Below are 26,217 nucleotides of genomic sequence, written 5' to 3'. Positions count from 1 at the left end.
AGCAAAGTGAGCAAGGGACAGCGGTACAAAAGGGGGTGGTGATGGACGGAGCATCTGAACCAATCAAACACTTACACCCAGTCAAAAGATCTGGGTTTGATCCATCACCGTTCTTTAGCCCGCTCTGCCACCCCAGTTCAGACATGGCTATATGCAAATCAGTCTGACCCTGTGCCTCATGGGAACAGACCAGCCCGAACTGCCAAGCCATGCCTTCCCTGGACCGGAAACAAGCTTCAGAGGACCGGTTTCTGGCTCAGACGTGAGTCCCTTGCTCACTTTGCCACTGGATTCAAGCAGGCCGGGCTGAAGACGGCTGTAATGCCAGAAACCGGTCCTCGGAAGCTTGTTTCCGGTCCAGGGAAGGCATGGCTTGGCAGTTCGGGCTGGACTGTTCCCATGAGGCACAGGGTCAGACTGATTTGCATATAGCCATGTCTGAGCTGGGGTGGCAGAGTGGGCTAAAGAACGGTGATGGATCAAACCCAGATCTTTTGACTGGGTGTGAGTGTTTGGTACATATGCTCCGTCCATCACCACCCCCTTTTGTACCGCTTTGGCCGCCATAAGTGTGGCAGGGTATGCTCAGACGTGAATCCCTTCCTCACTTTGCCACTGGATTCAAGCAAGCCGGGCTGAAGACGGCTGTAATGCCAGAAACCAGTCCTCGGAAGCTTGTTTCCGGTCCAGGGAAAGCATGGCTTGGCAGTTCGGGCTGGACTGTTCCCATGAGGCACAGGGTCATACTGATTTGCATATAGCCATGTCTGAACTTGGGTGGCAGAGTGGGCTAAAGAACGGTGATGGATCAAACCCAGATCTTTTGACTGGGTGTGAGTGTTTGATTGGTTCATATGCTCCGTCCATCACCACCCCCCTTTTGTACCAATTTCAACTCAGGCTGACCCTAAAGTCTGATAATTATTTTTCATTACGTATGGTTTGCCTACAGCATTTTCACTCCTAGGTTTTCCTAAACGACCTGCCTGGACCAAATTGAGCACTTATCTTATTGGCCTGTAAATCTTTACCAACCTATTGCTTTGCTTTTCTCTCACTCTTAGATCAAAATCCATTATCTGCCTCTGTCGTGGGTCCTCTCTCACCCAAGTGTTTAATATGGGCTGCTCTTTTGCTGCTCTCATGTGGACACTAAAAGCACCTATCTGGGCTGGCCACAACCAGTGCATACTAACGGATGTTCCTCAGGTTTACCTATAGAGAACCTAGCATAGTCTGGTCAAGTCACTCTAGGGCACCCTTGCAAGCAACTTTCAAAATTTACCTGGCACAGCAGAATCCTATTGGCAATGAAATTAATGTGTTGTGCAAGCTGAAACTTGACCATATCCTTATGATTTAAGACAGACTGCATATATCTATCTTGTTTTTTGTTTAGCACTGGAACCTTTTTACCTGCTGACAAGTTCCACTTATCCATGCCTGCAGCTTACCATAAGGGTCTAAGCTAGAGGTTAAATAGCACTCTTCTCATGGATACTTCTTCCAGCAGATTTCTCATCTTTTGAATTGATACCCAAGCAATTCCCCACAGGAAGGTGGGCCGAAAGGATTGATTAAGCCACAAAATCATGAGGGTCTGAGTCTGCTGAGTGTCCTTACCTCTGCACCTCAAAATCCAAACAGCAGTTTTTTGCAAAGGTATCAAGGAAACCTAAATCACAGCGTTGCAGATCTCTGCTATTGGAACTTTCCTTGCCAGAGCTGAAGCTGAAGAATTCACACCTGGTGGAATGAGCTCTGACCGCCTCTAGAGGTTCTTGGTGGGCCAAGGCATAACCCATCGAAATGCACAAGATGGTCTACCTGGACAACATCTTCTTTTGGAAGAATTTGCCCTTCATCTTGCCAGCATTGATGATGAAAGATCATCAAGCGGTAAATCTTTGGTGCGGACAATATAACAATTGACCACTCTCTTAGGTTCCAGCCTGTGGAGCTTCTCCTCCTCCTCAGGAAAGCATTTCTTGTTCAAAGGACCAGCTTGTCAGAAAAAAATGATGTAAAGGGAGGCTTGTTGCTAAGCACTTGCAACTCACTGACACTTGTAGGCAACATAATGGCACTCAGAAAAACTGTTAGTAAGCAAAAGTAAGCAGTCCCAACTGACAACTGTGTAATGGTTAAAAGGAAGAAGACATTAAAAATATAAGGACCAAATTAAGATCCTATTGAGGCATTGTGAATGCAGTGTGAATGCAGAAGGGGAAAACACACAAGATCATGGATGGAATGTTGCACAATGGGAAAACATTCACCCCCAGTCACAGATCTGGGTTTAATCCATCGTTAATTTGCTCACCAAGCCACCCCAGTTCAGACATGGCCATATGCAAATCAGTCTTGACCCTGTGCCTCATGGGAACAGTCCAGGCCGAACTGCCAAGCCATGTCTTCCCTGGACCGGAATCAGACGTTCTAGGACCGGTTTCTGGCTATCAGCCGTCTTCAGCCAGGATAGCTTGACTCCAGTGGCTTAGTGAGCACGGGACCTACGTCTGGGCATACCCTTCCGACATAGGGTGAACAGCAAAACACACAAGATGATGGATGGAATGTTGCAGAAAGGCAAAACATTCACCCCCAGTCACAGATCTGGGTTTAATCCATCATTTTTTTGCTCACCAAGCCACCCCAGTTCAGACATGGCCATATGCAAATCAGTCTTGACCCTGTGCCTCATGGGAACAGTCCAGCCTGAACTGCCAAGCCATGTCTTCCCTGGCCCGGAATCAAGCATCCTAGGACCGGTTTCTGGCTATCAGCCGTCTTCATCCAGGAGAGCTTGATTTCAGTGGCTTAGTGAGCACGGGACCCACGTCTTGCCATACCCCTCCCAGATAGGGTAAACAGCAAAACACACAAGATGATGGATGGAATGTTGCACAATGGCAAAACATTCACCCCCTGTCACAGATCTGGGTTTAATCTATCGTTATTTTGCTCACCAAGCCACCCCAGTTCAGACATGGCCATATGCAAATCAGTCTTGACCCTGTGCCTCATGGGAACAGTCCAGCTCGAACTGCCAAGCCATGTCTTCCCTGGACCGAAATCAAGCATCCTAGGGCCGGTTTCTGGCTATCAGCCGTCTTCAGCCAGGATAGCTTGACTCCAGTGGCTTAATAAGCACGGGACCCACGTCTGGGCATACCCTTCCGACATAGGGTGAACAGCAAAACACACAAGATGATGGATGGAATGTTGCACAATGGCAAAACATTCACCCCCAGTCACAGATCTGGGTTTAATCCATCATTATTTTGCTCACCAAGCCACCCCAGTTCAGACATGGCCATATGCAAATCAGTCTTGACCCTGTGCCTCATGGGAACAGTCCAGCCCGAACTGCCAAGCCATGTCTTCCCTGGCCCAGAATCAAGCATCCTAGGACCGGTTTCTGGCTATCAGCCGTCTTCATCCAGGAGAGCTTGATTTCAGTGGCTTAGTGAGCACGGGACCCACGTCTTGCCATACCCCTCCCAGATAGGGTAAACAGCAAAACACACAAGATGATGGATGGAATGTTGCACAATGGCAAAACATTCACCCCCCTGTCACAGATCTGGGTTTAATCTATCGTTATTTTGCTCACCAAGCCACCCCAGTTCAGACATATGCAAATCAATCTTGACCCTGTGCCTCATGGGAACAGTCCAGCTCGAACTGCCAAGCCATGTCTTCCCTGGACCGAAATCAAGCATCCTAGGACCGGTTTCTGGCTATCAGCCGTCTTCAGCCAGGATAGCTTGACTCCAGTGGCTTAATAAGCACAGGACCCACGTCTGGGCATACCCTTCCCACATAGGGTAAACAGCAAAACACACAAGATGATGGATGGAATGTTGCACAATGGCAAAACATTTATTTTTTACAATTTATACAGCGCGAACAATTGCCCGTAGGCGTCTCGGCGCTTGAAACAGTGCATAGAATTCCCCACAGAGGCTGAAGACAGTTATTCTTGAGAAAACAGCCAGGTCTTTATTTTTTTGCGAAATTGCATCATTGATGGGCTTTCTCTGATGGCTACTGGCAGGGAGTTCCAAAGTCTAGGAGCGACCACCAAGAAGCGCCTATCGCCCCAGGTGACTGTTTTGGTTCTCGGTACCAGCAAAAGATTAAGATTGTTGGATCTAAGAGATCTGGTGGATAAATGGATCCTAAGATGGGTTTTGAGAAAGTGTGGGCCCTGATTATGCAATGCTTTGTAAACTATACAAAGGGTTTTGAACTTGATCCTGTTCCGGATTTTGAGCCAATGAAGATCTTTAATGGTCTCCGAGATTGGCGTGAACTTTGGAATTCCAGACAGGAGGCGGGCTGCAGCGTTCTGGATTGTCTGCAGTTTGTTGGTCACTCTAGCCTGGGCATTGATGAGTAAGCCATTGCAATAATCAAGGGAAGACAGCACCAGGGAGCTTACCAGTGTCTTTCCTGCTCCAACTGGCAAGAATGGCATAATTTTCTTTATCAGCCTGAGTTTATGATAGGCAGTGGCTGCTGTTTTATTTGTGTGGGCCATAAAATTCAGATTCTCGTCAAAAGTCACTCCGAGATTTCTGACAGGGAGGACTGGTTTTGGGGGGGTGCCATACGTCGGTGGCCACCAGGGGGTAGACCAACTGGGTGAGAGATGTCCAAAAATGACCACATACGTTTTATCTGAATTTAATTTTAGGCAATTAGAGGCCATCCATTCTCCAATCACTTGCATGCCCCCTTGGAAATTTTCTGCTACCCTCTCTCCATCACCATTAATGGCCAGCACAAGCTGCGTGTCATCTGCGTAGGAGGTGAGGCTCAGCCCGTGGGCCTTGATGACAGAGGCCAAGTCCGACACATATATATTAAATAGTGTCGGACTTAGGGATGAGCCTTGGGGTACACCACATGGCAGTGAGAGCTTGTCAGATTGAAAATGCCCTAATGTGACTACCTGCATTCTCCCCGCTAAAAAGGATGAAAGCAAATTCTTTGCCAGGTGGCGAATGCCCATCTTTCCGACATGGTCCACCAAAATCTTGTGGTCGACCGTGTCAAAAGCTGCAGATCAATCGAGCAGTACCAGTATCGCTGTTCCTCCCTGGTCCCGGATCACTCGGATATCCTCAGTTGCTTTAATTAGGGCAGTCTCCGTACCGTGGTATTTGCGAAAGCCGAATTGGGTATTGTCCAGTAGTTGGTGCTTTTCTACAAACTCTAAAAGTTGTATGTTCATAGCTTTCTCAGCTACCTTGGCTAAAAAAGGTAGGCTGGCTATGGGGCGGTAGTTTTTTAATTGCTCCTTGTCCAGGTTGGCTTTCTTCAAGAGAGGCTTAACCAGTGTATTCTTCAGAGAATCCGGGTATATCCCGGTTCTGAACATTGCATTACAGATTGAGGCGTTGTCAAGAGCCAAACAATCCATAACTGGACGGATAACTTTGAGAGGACAGGGGTCCAATGCTGATCCAGATATAATGGTGGCGATGAAATCTTTAATTTGTGTCTCTGTGAGGTCTGTGAACTGAAACAGTTCGGTGTCCTGAGTCATACAGTCAGGCATGGGTGATTGGATTATTGTTTTAACAGAGAATGCTTGATATATATCATTTACCTTGGTAAAAAATAAGTTAGCCAGAGCATCATAGAAACCTTGGGAAGGTGGCGGGGCTAGGTCCGGGGTGTTTCCCCCTAAGATTTTGGTGATCTCATACAGTTTTTTACAGGAATTTTTGGCATTATTGATCTGTTCTGTAAAGAACTTTTTCTTAGTTTCGGCAATGAGGGCTTTATATAGCCCTAGTGCTTCCTTATAGTTAGCCTTACTTTCTAAACTGTAGGATCTACGCCAATGCCTTTCCCTGTTGCTGCAGAGTTGTTTCTGTTTACGCAGTTCCTCTGTGAACCATGGAGCCGAAGGCTGTTTAGTTGGGGCTAAGGTGTCTGTAGAAGTGCCTAGCCATTCCTGAAATTGACGTGTGGCAGTGTTGGGGTCAGTGGACAAACAGGGCCGGGTCCTGTCCAAAAGAACCGTTAGCTCCGTCTGATTTATGTCTTTCCAGACCTTAAAAGCTTCTGGTCTACTTGCGGGTTCTGTTCTAGTCCTATTCGCCTTGACTGATATTTTCATTAAGATGGCATAATGATCAGTCCAAGGCATGGGCAAAGTATCTATTATTTTTAGGCTTTCCATATTGGAGAAGATGCCATCCAGGGTATGGCCGGCCTTGTGAGTGGGGGTAGTGACCAGTTGCCGAAGACTCATGGTATCCATATCCGATATCAAGGTACAGGTGTCGTTATCAGAGGAATTCTCCAGATGGAAATTCATATCGCCCATGACTGTGAATGAATCTTCCATCGCCGATACTTCGAGTATGGAGCCTAGGTTGGTGAGGAAGCCAGTACGGGAGCCTGGGGGTCGATATAGGAGCATTCCTTTAAAGTGAAACGACGGGGTAAGCTTTAGATCATATTGGAGGTCTTCGCAAGAGGTGGAGGGGATAGGTGACGTTCTCAAGCTTATGTGATCGCGGGCTATGATGGCTACACCCCCTCCGCGCTTCCGTGCTCTATCTAGGCGGTAGGCTTTATAGGCTGGGGGGGTCGCAACAGCCATCTCTGGATCGGACGCCTCGTCCGTCCATGTCTCTGTTATAAAGAGGAAGTCTAAGTTTTTATCCAGAATCAGGTCTGATACTTCCTGCCGGTGCTTTACCAGAGAACGGGCATTGATAAGTGCTGCGGAAAACTCTATGGTATTAGTACCTGTAATAGTGTTCGTCTGAACCTTTCCATTGATCACTTGTAGCCTACTGTTACAATGGGGGCACGTGATTTCAGTAGTTTCCAAGACTCTATACGGGCTATGTTGGACACAGAAAATATTGGCCGCCGTGCACAGGTCCATCAGGGCAGATTTGGGGTAAGTTATTAGTCCCTGTCGAGGACGGGGAGGCATGCTGTTTTTATGCATGTGTTAGGAAGATGGAGGAGGGCGGAAAGGAGGAACAACTAGACCGCCAGCCTTACCGTAAGCAAGATGGCGGCTAAGGTGGTCGAGTAAAGTTGACAGCGCCTAGTAACGGCAGCGCTGAGGCAGAGTAAGTCAGTGAGCCGCCTCGGAGCGACGCAAGTCTCGCGCCGAGGTGGGGAGTCCAAATTAAAAATTACTGGCTAAAGTATTTACAAGTGTTAAGAATACTTCGTTATTATTAAATCAATAACTGTAAACAGAGTATGGCACAGGAAAGAGCAGAGTACCCCCGGCTTCCGCCTCAGGGGAGAATAATACACTGATATCCCCCAGTTACAGATCTGGGTTTAATCCATCGTTATTTTGCTCACCAAGCAACCCCAGTTCAGACATGGCCATATGCAAATCAGTCTTGACCCTGTGCCGAAGGGGAACCACATTGGTGAGATACTTCAGAAACCTCATAACTATAGGGAAGGCTGTTTTTGGAGACAAAAAAGAGAAAACTGCTTCATCTCCCAGAGTACACTGTATCGTGGAATGTATGTGGACCCTTAGAATCACTTGTACCACTTCGGGCAGCAGATAAAAAGCATTCAGGTGTCTCTGCTCAATCTCCAGGCATGAAGATGGAGGCTATGGGCGTTGGAATGCAGCACCTGCCCCTCTGATTGAGAGGTGGTATTCCCTGTTAAAGAAACCAATTTGGGGAAACAGAGGAAGGTCTTGAGCACCAGCTGGATTGCTCACATTTCTACCAGATTTATTTGCAACATCTGCTCCTCTGGCAGCCATAGGCCTCTGATCTCCAGCTGCTCTAGATATAGTCTTCACCAAATAATGGAATTTTCTCTTACCAGTGTGGTCACTGCTGGTGGAGGCTGGAAGGATATCCCTTGAACTAGGCTTTCCTCCATACTCCCACATGTCAAATCCACTGTACCATCCCTGAGATCACTGTGGAGACTGAGAGATCTCTGCCATGTTAGAACTACTGCCTGCGGGTACAACTCCAGAGCCCTTGTGTGCCAGTGTGGGTAAATAATCAGGAGGATCCTGGAAACTAGCAGGCCTAGCAGGCAAATGTCCATCAAGACTGGAATGTCTGCTTCATTCTGAAACATTGGAATCATAAGCTGTATATCATATATCCTCTAAAGAGGGGAGTGGCTGGACCTGACTTGAAATAGTTTTCCACTACTGCCCCTTTGAACAGGATGCGCTGAAAGGGATCCAACTGACAGTTGAACATGTTGATGGAAAAGCCCAGGTGATACAAAAATGATGCTGTTGACTGTAAATGACACAACACTATCTCTGGACACTTGGCCTTGAGGAGCCAGTCATCCAAATACAGATATTTGAACTTCTGAGAAGGACGGCAACCACTGCTATCTCTTTCATGAAGACTTGTGGCACAGAAGTTAAGCAGAATGAGAGGACCAACAACTGGTAATATACCTTAAAGAGTAGGTACTTCCTATATGGCCATAGAATTGGTATGTGAAAATATGCATCCTGCAGATGGACTAACACCATCCAGCCTCCTGGTTCCAGTGATAGGAACATCTGAGCATAGGAGTATCTTGAGCAACCTTTCCTAGCTCAGGAACCAGTTCAAGACTCTGAGGTTCGGATAAGATGAAGACTGTCCTTTTTTGGGACCAGGAAGTACCGGGTATGTCACCCTTGGCCACGGTTCCTGCTCTGGCAACATCTCCAGCTGGAGTAAGATCGTTACCTCCTTCTGAAGGATGCTTAGTAGGTGGTATGCATAAGGAAGGAAAGATGAGAGGCATGGGTACATAAAGGAGTCGTCAGAAAGATCGTTACTGACGGCAAGTAACTTTTTTCTTGTTGAGTCTTTTACAGTGTGGCTGCCTATATCCAGTAGAGCCCATAGGCTCCTCCTGTATAACTCTCAGGTATTCACTTTAGGGCCTAGATGTAGGTAATTCTCATTTACAGACTCTTAAATACCGAATTTTACCGATTCGGTATTTAAGAGTCTGTAAATGGGAAGGGGGCAGATTTAGGTAATTCTGAATTCAGGAATACCGAATCTATAAGATTCGGTATTTACCGATTTGGTAAATACCGAATCGGTATTGCCCATTGATTCCTATGGGCCTTGAAGCCCATAGGAATCAATGGACAATACCGATCCGGTATTTACCGAATCCCTGCAAGGGTGCAGGGGGTGTCACTTTGACACCCTCTAGCACCCCAAGTACAGGCTTGTGTGACATGTGGCACACATACATGCCCTAAGGGAATGTCTGTGTGTCACATGGCGCAGGTGTGCATGCACAGATGTGCATGCACACCTGAATTCTGTATTTTACCACACAATAGAATTGTGTGGTAAAATACCGACTCTTAAGGGCCTGTGGCACTCTTAGGAGTGTCAGCTACATATGGATTGACCGATTCGGTAAATATACTGATTCGGTATTTTACTGAATCGGTATATTTACCGAACCGGTAAAATTACCGATTCTTAAAATAACATGCCCCTACATCTGAAAACCCTAATACCGGTCGGAAACGGCCGAAATAGGCTGTTTCCGACCGGCATTAGGGCTCCTACATCTGGCCCTAGGTCATTTATCCAGTCTGCTTGCAACAAGTGAAGAAGAATGTGTCCTTCTAACCTTGTTCCAGAGGGGACTCTTGCGAAATTTACTCTGGCCACATATAATCAAGTGTACTTCGGTATATCACTCCTTCACCATTAAGGAGTAGTCCCTAAAAGGCCACTAAATATAGCTAATGCTGTCCTGTGCCTTTAGCTGGTTACTCATAGTTGGTACTGGAGGACCTCTCGACATCATCAATATAATTGGCTTTATTCAGCCCATGCCTGCAGATTCACTTTAATCTGTTTCCAAGAGAAATGCAGAGATTGGATTATCTCATAACTTTATTGTCTACAATCAGCATAAGCAGTGAAAGACCTGATATCATCACAGTGGTCTGCATTTCATCTCACTCCTGCCGGTTCTTCTCATCTCCCCGGGAACTAACATCTTTTTTCTATTACATGCCTAAGCACAATGACTTTCGACAAGATAGGAGCAGGCACACTGTCAAAACGCTTCCCACATGGGCCACCCTACAAACACTCTCAGAACTATGCACTGCTCCATGGTGCTGCTTGCTACCCATCCGTTAGGGCTATTCTGCGCCGCGTCAGGGCTATGAAGTGCTACATAGCTACAACTAGAATGCAAGAATAGCAAGACAAATCTTTGGTTATGGAACAGAGTGTTTGGGGATTTGTAAAATGCTTAAAAACTAATTTGCGCGTTTTTTTATTAGGTGTGCGACCATGAATTGCAGTGTCATTGCGAGGAAGGCTGGCGTCCACCCAACTGTGACATACGCATTCCAGCAAAAGGTGAGTACAAACCAATTCAAAATGTCATGACTTTGTACTGCGCCATTTAACTCTTATGTCCACGATATTGTTTGAGGGGAAATTCATGAAACCATTTGTTTTTGCGTAACTTGTAATAATAATGATGATAACCTGTGAGGCTTCATACAGAACTTCTGCTATTTCTAAACAATGTAAATAAACAGTGTTGCTGTTACAGAATATAATGGTTTAACTAAGGCCGTCCTTAGAAGTGTCATGTTCATTCTGGGGCCTAATAATTTCAGTAACCATGTCCATTAATTGCAGTAACTGAGTCCATCGGAATTATAAGCTAATCGGAAAGCCACGGATAATTGTTATTCAACCTGGAGGTTTCGCCAAATACAACTTGACTATGTCTCAAGTTTGAATTCATTCTGGGGAAAGGCCCATGGTGGTAAGCCAAACTCCTTCACTGTATTCCCCCAAAATTACTTTATTCCCCTAAAATTAATTTCATTTAGTTAAAAGTAATATTGGGGCAGGGACATTTTAGAAATTACTCTGGGTAATTCATAATGAGGGCTTATGGCTACCTTTTGGAAATGCCGTACGAGTAGGTGCCCACCAATCATCCTTCACCCCACTCAAAGCAGTACTGCGCTCTGCTGCTAGATTGCTTCGCTCCCCTAGCAAATTCAAACATATCACTTTTATGCTTCAAGGCCCCACTGGCTCTTCATCTTGGGTAGAATCCAGTTCAGTTAAAATCCCAAGGAAATGAAATGAAATGAAGGAGTTTTGTAAAGCGCGGCTGCTGCCCAAGGTCGTCCAAGAGCTAAGTAAGGTAGCAGAGCTCTGAGGGAGGAGGGGAGAGATCCAGGTGGGGAGATAATTTCTGAAAACATGTGTTTTTAGCTCTTTACGAAAGGATGAAAGGATAGGGTTGGACCTAAGTGAGAGGGGAAGGGAGTTCCATAATTTAGGATTGCCACAAAGCAACTCACAATAAAGCCCCTAACTCCTGCAGCCCTACCTACCACCCCCAGAGACTCCGTGGATCTTAGACGTCATAAAATACTTCTATAGATATCTAAATATAGATGCTTCGCAACAGCAGGATATACAAAACTACCTACCATGGTCAATTTAGGGAGAAAAGACAGTGACACGGGTCCTGATTGGCAGAATCCCAGTCAGACTTGGCCAAAAACATACTGACACCAAGTGAAAAGTGGGGATAACGATCAAAGCAGATCTACTTTCCTACATACATTCTTAAACATAACTAAGCAATTTTATTTTCTATTTTCTGTCACAGGCAACCAAACAGTATAGTGGAATAATTTGTTTAATGATTTAAATAATGATTCCTCTGTTTCAAACAATGCCTTTTTTAAGCTCACTGTGCCTTTTAATTTGTGCAGCACTTGATGAATTGCACAAAATGTGACAGGTGTGTCCCACTTCATGTATATGGCTCTGGATAACTCCTCTGTCTGTTGTGCATGGCCAGGGCACAAAGCGCACACAGCAGGATAGAAGCCCAGGCTATTAGGCACAGGGCCTCTCTGGTTAGCTGCCCATTTTGACTAGTGCAGCGTGGAGGCATGGGAGAAGGCTTTGATCTTATCCTTAGGTGAGGCTGTTGGCACTGGCAATCCAATGACATATGGCCAAAAATACAGGAGGGCATGATTCAAAACTCGCAGCAGCTTAGTACTCGTCATGGATTCGATTAGTTAAATTTCAGTTTGCATGATAGTCAACTTCCTCACTTAGATACAGTAGAGACAGTTCCCCTAACACACAGAGAAGTCATTTTATTTACCCCTACGTATAACTCTAGAAGCCAAAGTAAGTCTGAAGAGTGGCCTAGCAATCTGGGTTTTCTCAAATAACTGTACTAACAGATACGAATATCACAAAGTTAATTCAAACATCCTGCATGTAAGGATTGCCATTGCAGTGTGTACACTTGATATTATCAACATCTATTGCCCCCTGGTGCTATCAAAAAACTGCCTTGCTATCATTAACAATCTGGTGCTGTATAACACTAACTTAAAGAATGAGCTTGTTTACACAAAATTCCCTTGCAGTACAAGCATGAGATGTCGCACCCTAGTTGTTTATGGAGACTTCAACACTGGAATGGACCTATTGAGGACGAATGTGGAGATTGTAATTGTATTTACATAGAGTATACTACCCCCAGCAAAGCACAAATTGCTTTTTGGTGAATAGCACGCTATTCCGGAACACAAAAGGATTAGTAGTTGATAAGTAAAAAGAAATATCAGTTAATTTGAGTACATGTGAGTCTGTTAGTTGGATTGAATAGGATAATGGAGAGATAGAAGAGGAAAGAGTCTAAAAAGTGTTATTTGGGAGATAATGGTAGTAAGATGAGGTTTGGGATGAGTTACAGGAGAGACAGAGGAGGGAAGAGTCTCTAGAAAGGGATTAGGGAGATCATAGTTATAAAATGAAGTTTGGGATGAGTCAAAGAAGGGTTCCATGAGGGAAGAATTTAGAAGGGGTTGTTTGGGAGATCATAGTAGTAAAATGAGGTTTCGGGTCAGCCAAGAAGGGATAGATAGAGTCTATATGGGGTTTTTCCCATTTGGACATCCTCAAAACAAGATCTTCCAAGTGCAGAAAGATTTTATGTGACTTCCTAAATAGGACCGAACTATGGCACCCTTAATTGGTGCACTACATCAGACAGTCCTTGTCAATGTATGTTCAGAGCAAGCAATCAAGACTGCTTGTTTGAGTTCATGTTTGTGGATATAGAATCCTGGTAAATCAGCACTGACATGACCATTACAAGGTAGCTAGAAAGTGACCATTATCCCTTATTTGAAATCTGCGATTGGAGCCCAGCATGAGGCCAGAAGTGGCCAAAATCTACAGCTAAATTAACTTAATCATGGAGCGAAGTAGGAAATCCATCATCTGGCAGGTCGGTTGCTCTCATTAAGTCAACACAATGATTAATCATTGGAGGAAAGAACACAATTACTTTTTACTGCAGTAAGACCAAATTGATCCAACTGTTCCATTTAAACTGGCTACCTTCTTGAGAACCATGTCGAAGCTAGTGTTAGTTAATGGACCATCTTTGCATCGCCAGCTTGATCTCAAAGGCAGTATATGCATCACTTGGTTTGACGAAGAGTGCCTTAAATTAAAGTCCATTGTAGCATCAGCTCAAGAAAGAAGTATGCATTGTGTGAATCACGCTTTTTGTTGCTGAGGAAGGAATATAAGTGGATGTTTGAAAAAAAAGGGAACTAGCATGTAAAGCCTGGTCAAAACTTATGACGGTAATTCTAGGAAGCAACACAAAAGTGTTTGGGAACTTAATTAGGTGAGGCTGTGAATGAACCCTGAGAAATCTTGATTCCAGCATTATGGCACTGGCCTGGATTGATCATTTTGCTAACGTACATAATCCATCATGGTGTAGCACTAGCCAGCCAAAGGAAGAGGGGACCTGACCTTCACATGTTGCCAAAGATCCTGCACTGATTTATGCTGTAATGCCACCTGTGGTCACGTCTGACGTCACAAGTTTAGAATTTGTGGAAAGCAAAGTCTGCATTGCCATTCTGAGCCAAATATGTTTGAAAGCACGTGGACCTGATATAATGTCATCTGACACCTACCGCACCAATCTAACCACCTGGGTCCCAATCCGAACTGCAGCCTACAAAGCAATCTTGGAGTATGGGGGAGTACCAGCTTCTTGGAAGGCCCCAGTCATTGTTCCTCTGCATTAAAAAGAGTCCCAGAACTATACAGGGAATTATCGCCTAATCTCTTTTTTGACTAATGCATGAAAATCTATGCCAAACACTTCTAACTCGATTAGAGACGTGAGTCAAGGAATAAAATATGTTCTCTCCGTTTTAAGCAGGCATTCATAAGTAGCAAGGCACAATCGACCAAGTAGCTACTTTGTACTCTGTTTGAAATACACCCTTATAAAAAAATTGAGATCTTTTCTAAATATTTATCGATCTTAGAACAGATTTTGATTCTGTGGACAGGGCAACACTTTGGCACTTCCTGGAGGAACATGGTGTTAATAATAAGCTTTTTGTTGTACCCTGCACATAGAGACACTGGAAACCATGTTGTATATTTCAAGGCTTCTTTATTGGTTCCAGTTCAGGGTTGTACCAATCTCTGTCCAGCCATCTCTAGTTAGGTATCAGTCACGTACCAGCCGACCAGGAGCAGCCTGCCTAGCTGCTCAGCCCATCTCCAACTGTAACCACTCATCCACACAGGCACCAGGCATTCCATTCATCACAGTCACACCAACATTCCGTTACCATCACTCAGGCTGAGCAGCTAGGAGGACCTAGACTGATTACATATAAATGTAATGCTTTTGCACTATATAGGGGCTGCTTCACCAGAGTAGTGGTGAGATTTGTCCCCAAGGGAAATTGCGCACCAAGCTTTGACATTGCACTGGGTGTCAGGCAAGGGTGCTTTCTCACACTTTTATTATATAACTTGTTCATCAATGACATGGGCAATCAACTGCTAGCTATAAATCTGGATGTCTTCGCGATCAGGGGGAGGGGGGATAAAACACCAATCTTGCTGTATACCACTACCAACATTTGATTGGCCTGCACTGAACTTTCCATGCCCAAACTCCTCAAAGATTTTAAATTATAGTCTTCCAAGAAGAAACTCAAAATCAAAATTTTAAACAGTGAACACTTTTCCTAAACATATGCAGAATTCCTTCAAAGTATACCACCAAACACTTGAACAGTTCGATTCATATGATTACCTAGTAATAAGGCTCAACGATAATGTAACCTGGTGCAAACAGTGGAAAAAAAAATGAGCATGCTCCGACAGTCAAATGCTATCCTCCTTTTCAGCAGTAGTGTTGGGAGAAGAGCAATCAAGCCAGCGCTATGAACGTACCAAGCCAAAGAGCGTACTGCAGGCTTAAATGGAGCTGAGATGTAGGGGTCCAGTAAGGCAGCAGGCCTGCAGAAAGTTTAAAACCAATTTTTATGCCGCTTGTTACAACTTGGCACTGGGACCAATGGCAGCACTTAGACAGGAGTTGACCTTTCACAACATCGAAGGCATTTCTTCTCTAAAACTACTCTTGTTTTGACACCGAATTTGGCCCAAACCATGTTCATCAATCTGCCTCAAACCAATCTGCAAACTTTGGGATAGCAGCCCTTTCTTACAAGTTACTATGGCTCAATAATATTCCAAATACCCTCAATTACACTAGTTGCTATGAATATTGGACCAATCTGGAGACCATGGATCCCTCAACTTTTGATGGAGCAAAAGAGAACTATTGGTTGGGGATTTCTGATCAGCAGCACCATGGAAAATTGTTGCTTACCCTGCGGGAATCAAACCCACATTTGATTTAGAGAACTATATTGATCATATATTTACACCGACAAAGAGAGTTTTGTCTGTAAACTTCTGGCTAGGATGCCTCCCTGAAAAGTCTTTTATACAGAACTGGTCGATCTATTGTGGCGATTCCACCTTCCCCTACTTCCAATGCGGCGATCAGCCTCTTACTCTCTTTATCCCGCTATGCTCTTTTTCTTTGTCAAGGAGATTTATTTGTCCTCTTTTAAAGAGTATGGCATCAGGCATTCCAATGCTGTCATTCACTTATGTTTAAGAGTGGACATTATTGTTATTTTTGACCCAGTATCTTGGTATATGTATTAGGTTTTGAAAGTTACACTGCCTTCTATTATACAACATAATGTGCGAGTGCCTCAACTGTTAGCAATCCATTGCTATCATATTACCTTTTAGTGCTGTTCTCAAGTTAAAAATACACTTTAACTAACTAGCAATTTCTTGCACAAAGCACTCTACCTGGACCCCCTGATATTTTAATTGCATGGCCTAGGAGGAGTCCAAGTTATTCTTAAGGTGCTTTGTTGTCTCTTGTTTTTTTACGCATGATGGCGATTTCTTGTCTACTTTTATTTTTATTGTATTTTTGTATTAGAAAGTATAATGCTTGAGTACTGAAGTGTCTTAATTCATTAGTAAATTATTACACTGGGTCTGGTCGGATCCTTTTTAAAATCAGTGGACAATGCCATTACACACCTTGCCATAAGATACTCACATTTTTAGTGTTTAGGTGATTTTAACTTACACCTAGATAAATGAAATGACAGTGAGGCCATGGAATATAAAAAGATTGTGAATCGGATCAGCCTGAACTACTATGTGGTGAAACCAACTCATCAACAGAGGCACATAGTGGACCAAGTTTGTTCTAATGTGGCTTTACAAATGGAAGAGCCACACCTTTGATTTGGTCTGACCATTCTCTCATTATGTTTTTTTGGCAGCTCCAAATAAAACTGGCTCAGATACTAAGTGGGCAAATCTATAAGGTGAAAGCCTTTGACAAGCGAGATCCTGTTGAATTTACGAAAGTCTTAAATCATAACATTCCGGTGCTCTTAGACACAATGGAGGATGATATATTAAAATGCAATAATTGGATTAGAAATGCTAGAGGAGTTGGCTCCTATCCTCCAGTTTAGAGCTTTCAGGGCACACCTTCCAAACCATGGTTTTCAACTCCCTCAAAATGGAAAAAAGCATTGTTAGGCACCAGAACCTAAATGGAGGAGGGAATATAATTCAGTAGACAAAGTGTCCTTTAAAAAAGAACAAAAGGAATACTATGTGGCCATAACTAAAGCTAAGCAAATCTATTATGAGGAGCAAATTGGAAAGGCAGGTAACACTTCTAAAGAGAGCCTCGCGATAGTTAAAAGCTTTATGACTCCATCAGCCTGCACAAACTCCCAAGATGCCTGGGTCGAATGGTGTGAAAAGCTGGCAAGTTTTTTTCATTGAAGATATCAAGTAGTCAGGCTTGCCTAGGAGTAGGAAGAACACTGGCTGTAGAGGCAGGACCTACAACTCCTAGCAAGGAGTTTTCTGAAAGTATTATAAAGCTGAGCTCCTTTGAAGTTATTTCTCCAGAGTATTCTCCTATGGCCCTCAAAACTATAAAGTAAGGCTCCCCGAATGACCTATGCCACCCTTAACGTGTAGTTGCCAGGGCAGATATCATTAATCCAGTGGTCAATGAGATTCTCAATACCTCTTTAAGAACAGCTATTGTTCCCAGTGATACAGCGGGACACTAACCTGCGGACAATATTCACTAAATACTCCTTTCGGGCCCATAAACCACACTCACTCTTTATCTGGTCAATGAAACCCCGCTGGGGATCAATTTTAGGGCTAATTATATATATCCATTGCTTCTCAGTCTTGAGCCTATTTAATACGAAGCCCTTTCTTTACAAATGGATCTATTTTAGTTGATTATATTTGGAAATTATGACAATGAAGCGTATACCTATTCTGTTCATTAAATAACCACAGACTCAGATAAGTTTTAAAGGTTTATCTGGATTTTACCATGAGAATCAAAGACAAATTACAGTGTTAACTGCATCATTCCGAAGAGGTAAGATTCGATTTATCTAAATTAAACTATAATTTCAATGACAAGTACCTCAGGAAGAGAGGATAGAGAGAAAAAGCACATTGACACAATAAGTAGATATATATATTTACCTAGGATGGTGCAAGATCAGACCGCTCTGGCCAAGAGTTGCGGGCCCCTTAGAAAAAATCTGGTTACAGGTTCAGGACAGGAATAGGACAGGTCAGGTAGCCTCTTCCGGATTCGACGTCTGCGTCTCACCTCTTTCTGGTTCTATTTTCCTCCTCAATTCTTCCACGCTCTTCTTTCTGATTCCATTACCTCCTCGATTTTTCCGCTATCTTCTTTGTAATTTTATTTGTTTGAAAATTCTAAGTCTGCTTCTTTAGGTATTTCGATCAGCAATCGGACAGTATCTCTATCTTTCAGCGTTCTGGCAGCGACTGAGCTAACTAATCTAACTAACTACTCCAATTATACCTTCTTAATGGCATGTACCACCCCTAAATGTTTCAACCTTATGAAATTCCTAATTCTGATTGGACAAGCTGAGGGGATGATCATCACACCATGCTAAGTTTAATACTTTTCTTAAGACCTTTGTCTTATGTTCACGCCCATTAATTTGTTTCTCCCAAGCTTTATTCCCCACCCATGTTCATAATGCATTATCAACAATGTATACAGTTTGTACAGTTGTCCATTGAGTCTTCAGGATGTTCAGCTGGTTCCCAGGACATGTGGAAAGGGTGTCCTTGATCGGGTTCCAAGACTTGAGCTCATGACTCCAGGGTTGTCTCTACCGCGCATGCAGATGGGTGTCACATGGGTGTCAGCCCTTAGTTTTCTTTAAGGCCCAAATGTGAACCAGCGGAGAAGTAAAAAAGACAAAATTAAAATGATTTCACTGTATACCACTTATCTCTACTCTAATACCATTTAATTAAAAAGACCATGCATTAGCACTTAGTATATAACGCAATTTAGTTTCAGCAGAGCAGATGCTTAGCATGTGAGTTCTTAAGCGGCCATTTTAGCTGTATTTGCGCAGAAGCAAAGCTTTCCCTCCAAACGTTAAGACGTCATACCGTTGACTCATGCGCAGTTCATTTCCCCACGTTAGCAGCCATCTTTAGTTGCACTCGGGTTACTTGTTAGTAAAACACATAGGCAAGTTTCCTCCTTTTCTAGTAAATGTAAAAGGTTGTGTAAAATTAGTGCTACAAATGTCATTAGTAATTTATTACACGGTTATATGAGAGGATTATATCAGAGCAAGTTGCTTATGTGCAAATCCTTGCTCCATCAATTCCCTCTCTGATGACATTTATGCTATTAACAACTACCCATACACAAATAAAATGCCAACTTTAGCATATTACCATTCCCTTCTCTATCTTATCAATTTCTACATCATCTTTCTCTTTCATGTTCTTCATTTTTTTAATATAATTCTCCTTTTAATTCTTCAAGGCTGATTTCCTCATATTTCCTTTTCTTTCCCTGTTTATTTACTTCATATTTTCTTCTCCTTTTAACACATTTGCACCAGATCATTATTATTAGACGTATAGTTATTCAAAGTATAGGTAGTATTAGTTGAGCAGTAAACACAAATTTATCCCTTAGGGTACGAAGACTTATATCATAAGGTCCTATCAACACACTTAGCCATGAATCATTCGATTTCAATCATACACCCTGATGCTCTACAGTGAAAATTTCACAAAAAGATTAGGTTATCAAAAAGTTAGTTGAAAAAAATATATATATGATTATATATATGTGCGCTCACGTGTAAGGACACGTTCACACTCGCGGGGAGAAACTTGAACTCGCCTTTCTTGCCACAGCGTGCTTGAATAGCTGAGGAGCTCAAGAGAAAGTGATTCAATCCCATTTCGCCGTGGAATTCCTGACGCGTTTCGAAGGCTCCCGCCTTCTCTTCAGAGGATTTGGCGAACTGATGATGGGAATGCAGGTACCAGCCCTGATACTGATCATGGCACGCCCCTGATGGGCAGTCCAAATGTCCCAGTGCCTGCTGTTTTATAGAACAGACTTGCTAATACACTACATGAAATGTCATATGTTAGCAGTAAATGGTGATATGTAACACCTTCTGCTACTGAAGCTGGTAATTTCATACACACATAACAATCACTAATCTCCATAGTATCTACATATTCAAACAATGACTTTGTGAAACGTTTAAATCTGTGTTATTATCTGTTACTGTGTGATGTATTTCTAACTCATCGGATGCTTCTAGTTCTACTCTATTTTCCTTTATGTTAGCTAGTTATCAATTTGTGTCTGTATTATATTTTCTTTTCTATACTCATCAAATATGGTATTGCTATTGTTAAACCTAACCATACTATAATTACTAATAGGATGCAACATATACATATTCTACAACATTTAAACAATTTCGTTTTGGTCTTTCAGCAACTCTATTTTCAGCCATTTTAAGAAGATCTCTCTTCTTTCTTTACTTTATTTCAGACAATTTTTAAGTTTTCTCGGTTCGTTTTCAAGGAGGTCTCACCTCTCCTTCGTCAATTTGACCTGCAATTATTTCTTCATCACTTTCTTCATTTAAGTCTAAATTTTCAAGTTCTTCAAGAATCACATGAGTCCATTCAGGTCCTCTGAACTTATTGCTCAATATTCTTAATCTTTGACTCCTTCGTTTGTCTGTCCTGATTGACTAATGACTTTATTCACTTGGTCAGGTTCTTCATTAATTGTCTTTAGATGATACCTTAATCTTTTGACATATCTGGGCCAATTATCACATTTTCTAACCCTTTTGGGTTGCACTGTACTTTTTCCTTCTTTATCACTTTCGAGTATTCTTTTATTTGTATTGTGTTGTGGCACAATTTGATTTCCTTCGTCTTCTGAATCCCTCTCTAGTTGACCAAGTTCAGGACTTCTTGAAGTACTACCATTCTCCTGAGTATGTTCTGCATTGTCTATCTGTTCCTGTTCCTGTTCTGTGTTTTCTTTAGTCTGTTCTTCTCCCTGAACGTGTTTCTCGATTCCTAGCTGGTTCTGCTCAGGTCTTATTTCACTTGACTTGTTTGCTGCCTGAACGTGTTCTTCTACACCTATCTGTCCCTCCTCAGATTTGTGAAAATACTTGCTCACCTCGGTCTGAGTGTATTTTTCTATCCCTATCTGTTTCCTGCCCAGGGTCTTCAACAATCTCGTATTCTGTTTCCTGAGCTTGATCTCCTATACCTGTCTGGTCCTTACTAGTTTCTAGCTTCTCTAATTTTGTTTTGCTTCTGGTTCTTATTTCTACATCAGGTATGTCAATTGCTGGTATCCAGTCCTCCTGACTAGTGCTTGGTTGTTCTTGATCAGCTACTTCAGAGATTGTTATTCTAGTCTCTTCAGGTGCACAACCTTCTGCACCCTCAACTTCGATTTCTTGTTGTTGGATTTCTTCATCAGGAGCTGGTACTCTTTTGGTATGGCTGGCTTGTATCTAGTATCCTGCACTTTTCACTGCTGTTGTTGTAACCAGTATAACCTGTTTTGGAGTACTCCACCTGGGTGCCAGGCACATCTCTCTGGTATGATTCTTCACCACCACCCAGTCTCCTGGATTTAGATCATGTGCTTGATCCGGCTGCCTGGCCTCTGCGTCTTCTCCAACCTGGTGTGAGGCAGAACACACTAGGTCAGCCAATCTTCTACAATAGTCCAATACCAGATCATCAGTTATGCTTAACAGTCTGTGTCCAGGTATGAAGGCTAATCTCATTGTTCTTCCCATGAGTACTTCATGGGGACCTAACTCTGTGTTTCTGTCAGGATGGTTTCTGAGTCCCATCAGAACAAGAGGCAATGCATCTAGCCAACACTGTGATGTAGATGCGCACACCTTTGCCAATATTGATTTTATTGTGCCATTCAGTTGTTCCACCACCCCAGAAGCCTATGGGCGGTAACACAGTGCAATTGTTGTTCAATCTTGAATGCTTCACAGTTCAAACAAATTATTTCATTATTAAAGTGAGCTCTTCTATCTGATTCCGCCGTTACTGGAAAACCAAAATGTGGTATGAGTTCCCTCAACAATAATTTGGCAACTGTTATGCTGTTATTTCTCCTGGTTGGATATGCCTCCACTCACTGTGAGAACAAACACACTATGACAAGGAAGTACTTCGGTCCTCTACATCAGTGGTTCCCAAACTTTTGACTCCTGAGGACCCCTGCTGAATCACTACTGGAAGCCGGGGACCCCCAATCAATTTGTACAATTTAAATTTATTTTTAAAAACGCCTTTTGAAGCAGAGGCAATTTCAGGAGGGAGACAGCCTGAATTGGGTCTATTGGCATGGACATGTGTGCATACAGCAGTGTATTATTTAGGGATGTATGACATTACGACGCATACTTTTACCACGCATGCCTTTACATCGCAGTTTTTACAACGTATGCTGTTACAACGCATAGCGTTAAGGGGTGCTGGATAGTGAATAGTTTAATTTACTATTCCAACTCCAGTCCCCGGGGATAGTAGGGAAGGTGTTGGATAGTAAATTAAATCCATTCCCTATCCTAGAGCGCCCCCCAGCGCAATGCGTTGTAATGACATGCGTTGTAATAGTTGCGTCGTAAAGGCACTGCGTGGTAAAAGTTGCGTTGAAAAGGATTTTTCCCATTATTTAGTGGTACAAGGCTCCTGCTCTCAGCCATAGCAGCACCTCTACATTCTCATTCCAGAGCCTCGGAGTGGTGACCCTTCCTTACAGAAACAGGTTGAATGATTGTGAATTATTGCAAATTCATATAACAATGCTATGCCAATTATCATAAATCCCTGTTAGACATAATCTTTAGTCACAGACAGCAGAACAACATTTTAGGTCTGAATATGAAAGTTTCACAGCACACAATTCACCCAAGGGCTTGTGGAAAGTGAGCAATCCGACAGCAGCGCGAAAATCCTACTGCTGATCCTGGCTGCATCTACTTTTACCCGCCTGCCAAGTAACGTTAACCTATACACATGTGCCTTTCAACTGATTTACTTCAGTTGGCGGAAGCCTGCACTGCATGTATGCGCATGCGGAGGAAGCTTGCTCTACTGCCGTCTGTGATTTATTATCTAAAAAGAACAATTGATGGACAGAATGTAGAACAATGTCAGACATTCACCCCAGTACAGAGATCTGGGCCTAAATCTATGTGATTTATTATCTGTTCTGTGTGTGAGCGAAAGGAGTGTTTGGGGAGCTTGTGGTGCCCAAAATCCTAACTACTGTTTGCTTTGTCAGTGCTTCTCAAACATGACATAAATGAGGGAAAAGGCAGAGCTTCATCGCATGAGGTTGGCGTTTGTAAATCTCTGCAAAACTTTTCACTGGGATCCACAGGAATAACATTTATTTTTTAACGATTGTCTATAGACATATGCTGCTAATGCGCACCAAATATGTATTTCAATTCACTCACTAAACGTACTTGGTGTGTGATCTGAACAATTCACATAAAGCTGGCTTTTTCTGCCCTATTATTGGTAATGTGTAAATGTATATATGCTGCCAGACAGGATAGATTTAGACTAGCAGCATACATGCCAACATTTTTAGGAGAAGAAAATGGAAGATATCACAGAAATAATCGGGAGAGTGTATTACCATTGTTGACTTTTATTCAAGCAGAGGCAATTTCGGGAGGGAGACAGTCAAAAGAAATCCATTATTGGCTTCGAAAATCGGGAGTCTCCCGTCTGATTCGGGTCTATTGTATGTAGCAGCACACTGTGGACGATTATCCTGGAGCCCGGGAGTTCCACAGCTGACTTCAGGACTGTGAAGGCCAATGTTGGTATGCTCCTGGGGGCACATGGGCGCTGTTTAATTTTTCCTAGGGACATGTTGAAATGCAGAAGCTGTTTTTTTTCAGCTTTACGATGCAATATATCCATTGTGGGAGTGATTTACTTTCCATGCATTGCCGCTGAAATCGTTTGCCTTTACCATGCCACTTTAGAGAACCCCTGGCATGCATTACTATGGCGGGGCACTTGGGTGCCATCGCGGAGTTCAATACTGGGATTGTTATGCACAGTGCATAAAACAGGCCTCCGCCTCACGCAGCATTCCATGTTATTGCATTGTGCCAAACGATGCAATTTCCAAATGACATCCACTCTAGAGATATTAGCAGGCCTAGTAGTGATTCGTATTTTTGTGGTGTTATAAAATTCTTGCATTGTGGGAAGTTTATTTTGTTCTGGCCCAAATGTTAGCCTCTTGGAGGTGATGCATGCGCTATTTCTATAGCGCAAAATCAGAGAGCAGGCGCCTCAATCTTTTTTAAATGGTTCCCTGCCATTTTATATCTGTTTAAAGATGATTAGTCGACTGAGCTAGGTCTGATGGCTTGCAGACTAATGCATTCCAGGCAATCCCGAGGTCAGAGGTTCGAATCCCAGCTCGTCACTTCGTTTCTGAACGGTTGTAGGATTATCGAGGGGCTTTCTGTAACAGCTCAAGGCCAATCACCCTTCAGCTTGCTCCTAAAGCAGATTGTATTGTTGTGGTCGCGCCGCCCCTGGGTCAACATTCACAGCTCTTGTGTGCTGTGAGGACGCATGGGCGCTTAGTTTTTCACTAAACCCGACGACAGGAACTTTAGGTCTGCGGACCTCCTGGGAATGTCTCACGGACCCCTGGGGGTCCGCGGACCACAGTTTGGGAAACGCTGCTCTACATGGTGGTAACTAAATGAAGTCAACCTGCAACCTTACAAATGGTCCCTCTGCCTTTCCTATTCTTCCCCAGCTGTCAACTGTCTTCCTACCTGAGTTGTTCTGTTGACAAATTAAGCACATTTGGCAAAGGCTCTCTGCAACAGTCCTAAACTTTGGGTTGAACCAGTCCTGTCTAAAGAGTCTGATCATAGCATCTCTGCCTAATTCGGTATCTCCATGGTACATTCTTGCTAGCTGTGAGAGTACACTGTCTGGCATGACTGGCCTGTCATCTGGATAAATCCAAACACCATCTTCTTCTCTCCTTTGACATCCTGTTTTAATCCCCCTTCCTTTTCATTTACTTCTACTTCATCTTGTAAATGTCTTACTTCATCCCATATTTCTATGGCTGAGATAAGCATAAGTTGGCATCTGATTACTGTTCTTTCAATTTTCTTGTTCACTGCCATTTTAGTCTTGGCACAATACTGAGCAACTCGGTCAGCATAATGATTACCCGCAGTCACGTAGTCATTCCCTGACTGATGTGCAGCACATTTGACAACAGCTGCTTCTTTTGGCAATTGTATTGCTCCTAAAAGCTCTTTCACATATTGTCCATTTTTGATAGGGGTTCCTGAAGAAGTCATGAAATCCAGAGTTGGCGAAAGTCATGCACAACCCCGTAACTATACTGACTATCAGTGTAAATGGTTACTCTCCAATTTTTCCCAATTTTACATGCTTTAATTAAAGCAATCAATTTGGCTCTTTGTGCAGACTTGACTCCAGGCAAATAGGATGCTTCGACTATTCCAGCCAATGTACAAACAGCATAAGCAGCACTCAACAATCCTTCCTCGTGCCTCATGCACGAGCCATCTACAAATAGTTCATTTTCACAATTGTTCAGGGGATCTTCCTGTACGTCTGGGCGAGGTTCGGTACAATATTCAGGATCATCTAAGCAGTCACGTTCAACATCATCCCTCACTTCTTCTCCATACACATCAGGCAATAAGGTAGCTGGATTCAGAACTGTACACCTGATTACTGTTTCGTTTTCTGCTTCCAAAATAATTCTTTCATATTTTGTCATTCGACTTGGGGAAGATACTGAGTTTGGGTTCTGGTCAGAAATATTTCAACTGAATAAGGGACATATGCTTTCACAGGATGTCCCATCACAATAGATTCACTTTGTTTAAGACTTGTGCAAGCAGCAGCTACAGCTTTTTTAAAAAGCAGGTAATGCAGAGGCTACAGGATACAAAGTAGTGGAATAATATGCCACTGGACGTCGCATGAAACGTGTTTTTGAGGCAACTAATAAATCATCTATATATTGGACCAAAACTGAACTTCTGGGCATCACTAATATTTCTAGACACTTTTTCAAAATCTGAATAAAAATTGAAGGAATTTCTGTGTACCCCTGTGGAACTCGATTCCACACATAGATACGATTTTTAAATTTAAATGAAAAGAGATGCTGACTATCTGGGTGTAACGTAATGGAGAAAAATGAATGACACAAATCAATTACTGTGAACCATCCTGCATTCCATGGTATTTGATACAGAATTACTGCTGGGTTCGGCACTACAGAACAACAAGGCACCACTATTTTATTTATTTTTCTCAG

The 26,217-nt window shown here is 43.1% G+C and overlaps 1 protein-coding gene and 1 long non-coding RNA gene across 9 annotated transcripts in view; one reads left to right on the top strand and one right to left on the bottom strand.

The window, feature by feature from the left end:
• LOC144791764 (disintegrin and metalloproteinase domain-containing protein 28-like) overlaps positions 1–26,217 on the top strand; it is a 3,516,669-nt gene that overhangs the window by 3,180,732 nt on the left and 309,720 nt on the right. For all 6 annotated transcript variants that reach the window (XM_078666532.1, XM_078666533.1, XM_078666531.1 and 3 more), the window contains one exon: positions 10,304–10,382. In XM_078666532.1, the coding sequence (XP_078522658.1) occupies positions 10,304–10,382 (79 nt within the window). The remainder of the gene's footprint in view (positions 1–10,303; positions 10,383–26,217) is intronic.
• Positions 1–26,217, bottom strand: part of LOC144791766 (uncharacterized) — a 373,064-nt gene that overhangs the window by 277,532 nt on the left and 69,315 nt on the right. The window contains exons 4-5 of one of the 3 annotated variants that reach the window (XR_013602466.1): positions 18,936–19,034; positions 17,791–18,694 (exon numbers count right to left, since the gene is read on the bottom strand). The exons of the other annotated variants lie outside the window; for them this stretch is intronic. This is a non-coding gene — a long non-coding RNA (uncharacterized LOC144791766). Of the gene's footprint in view, positions 1–17,790; positions 18,695–18,935; positions 19,035–26,217 lie in introns of those variants that run through there. 3 annotated transcript variants of the gene reach the window in all.

The sequence above is a fragment of the Lissotriton helveticus genome, chromosome 11 (assembly GCF_964261635.1).
Source record: "Lissotriton helveticus chromosome 11, aLisHel1.1, whole genome shotgun sequence".
NCBI classification, from domain to species: domain Eukaryota; kingdom Metazoa; phylum Chordata; class Amphibia; order Caudata; family Salamandridae; genus Lissotriton; species Lissotriton helveticus.
Note: the sequence above shows the minus strand (reverse complement) of the source record. Positions and strands in the feature narration are given on the sequence as shown.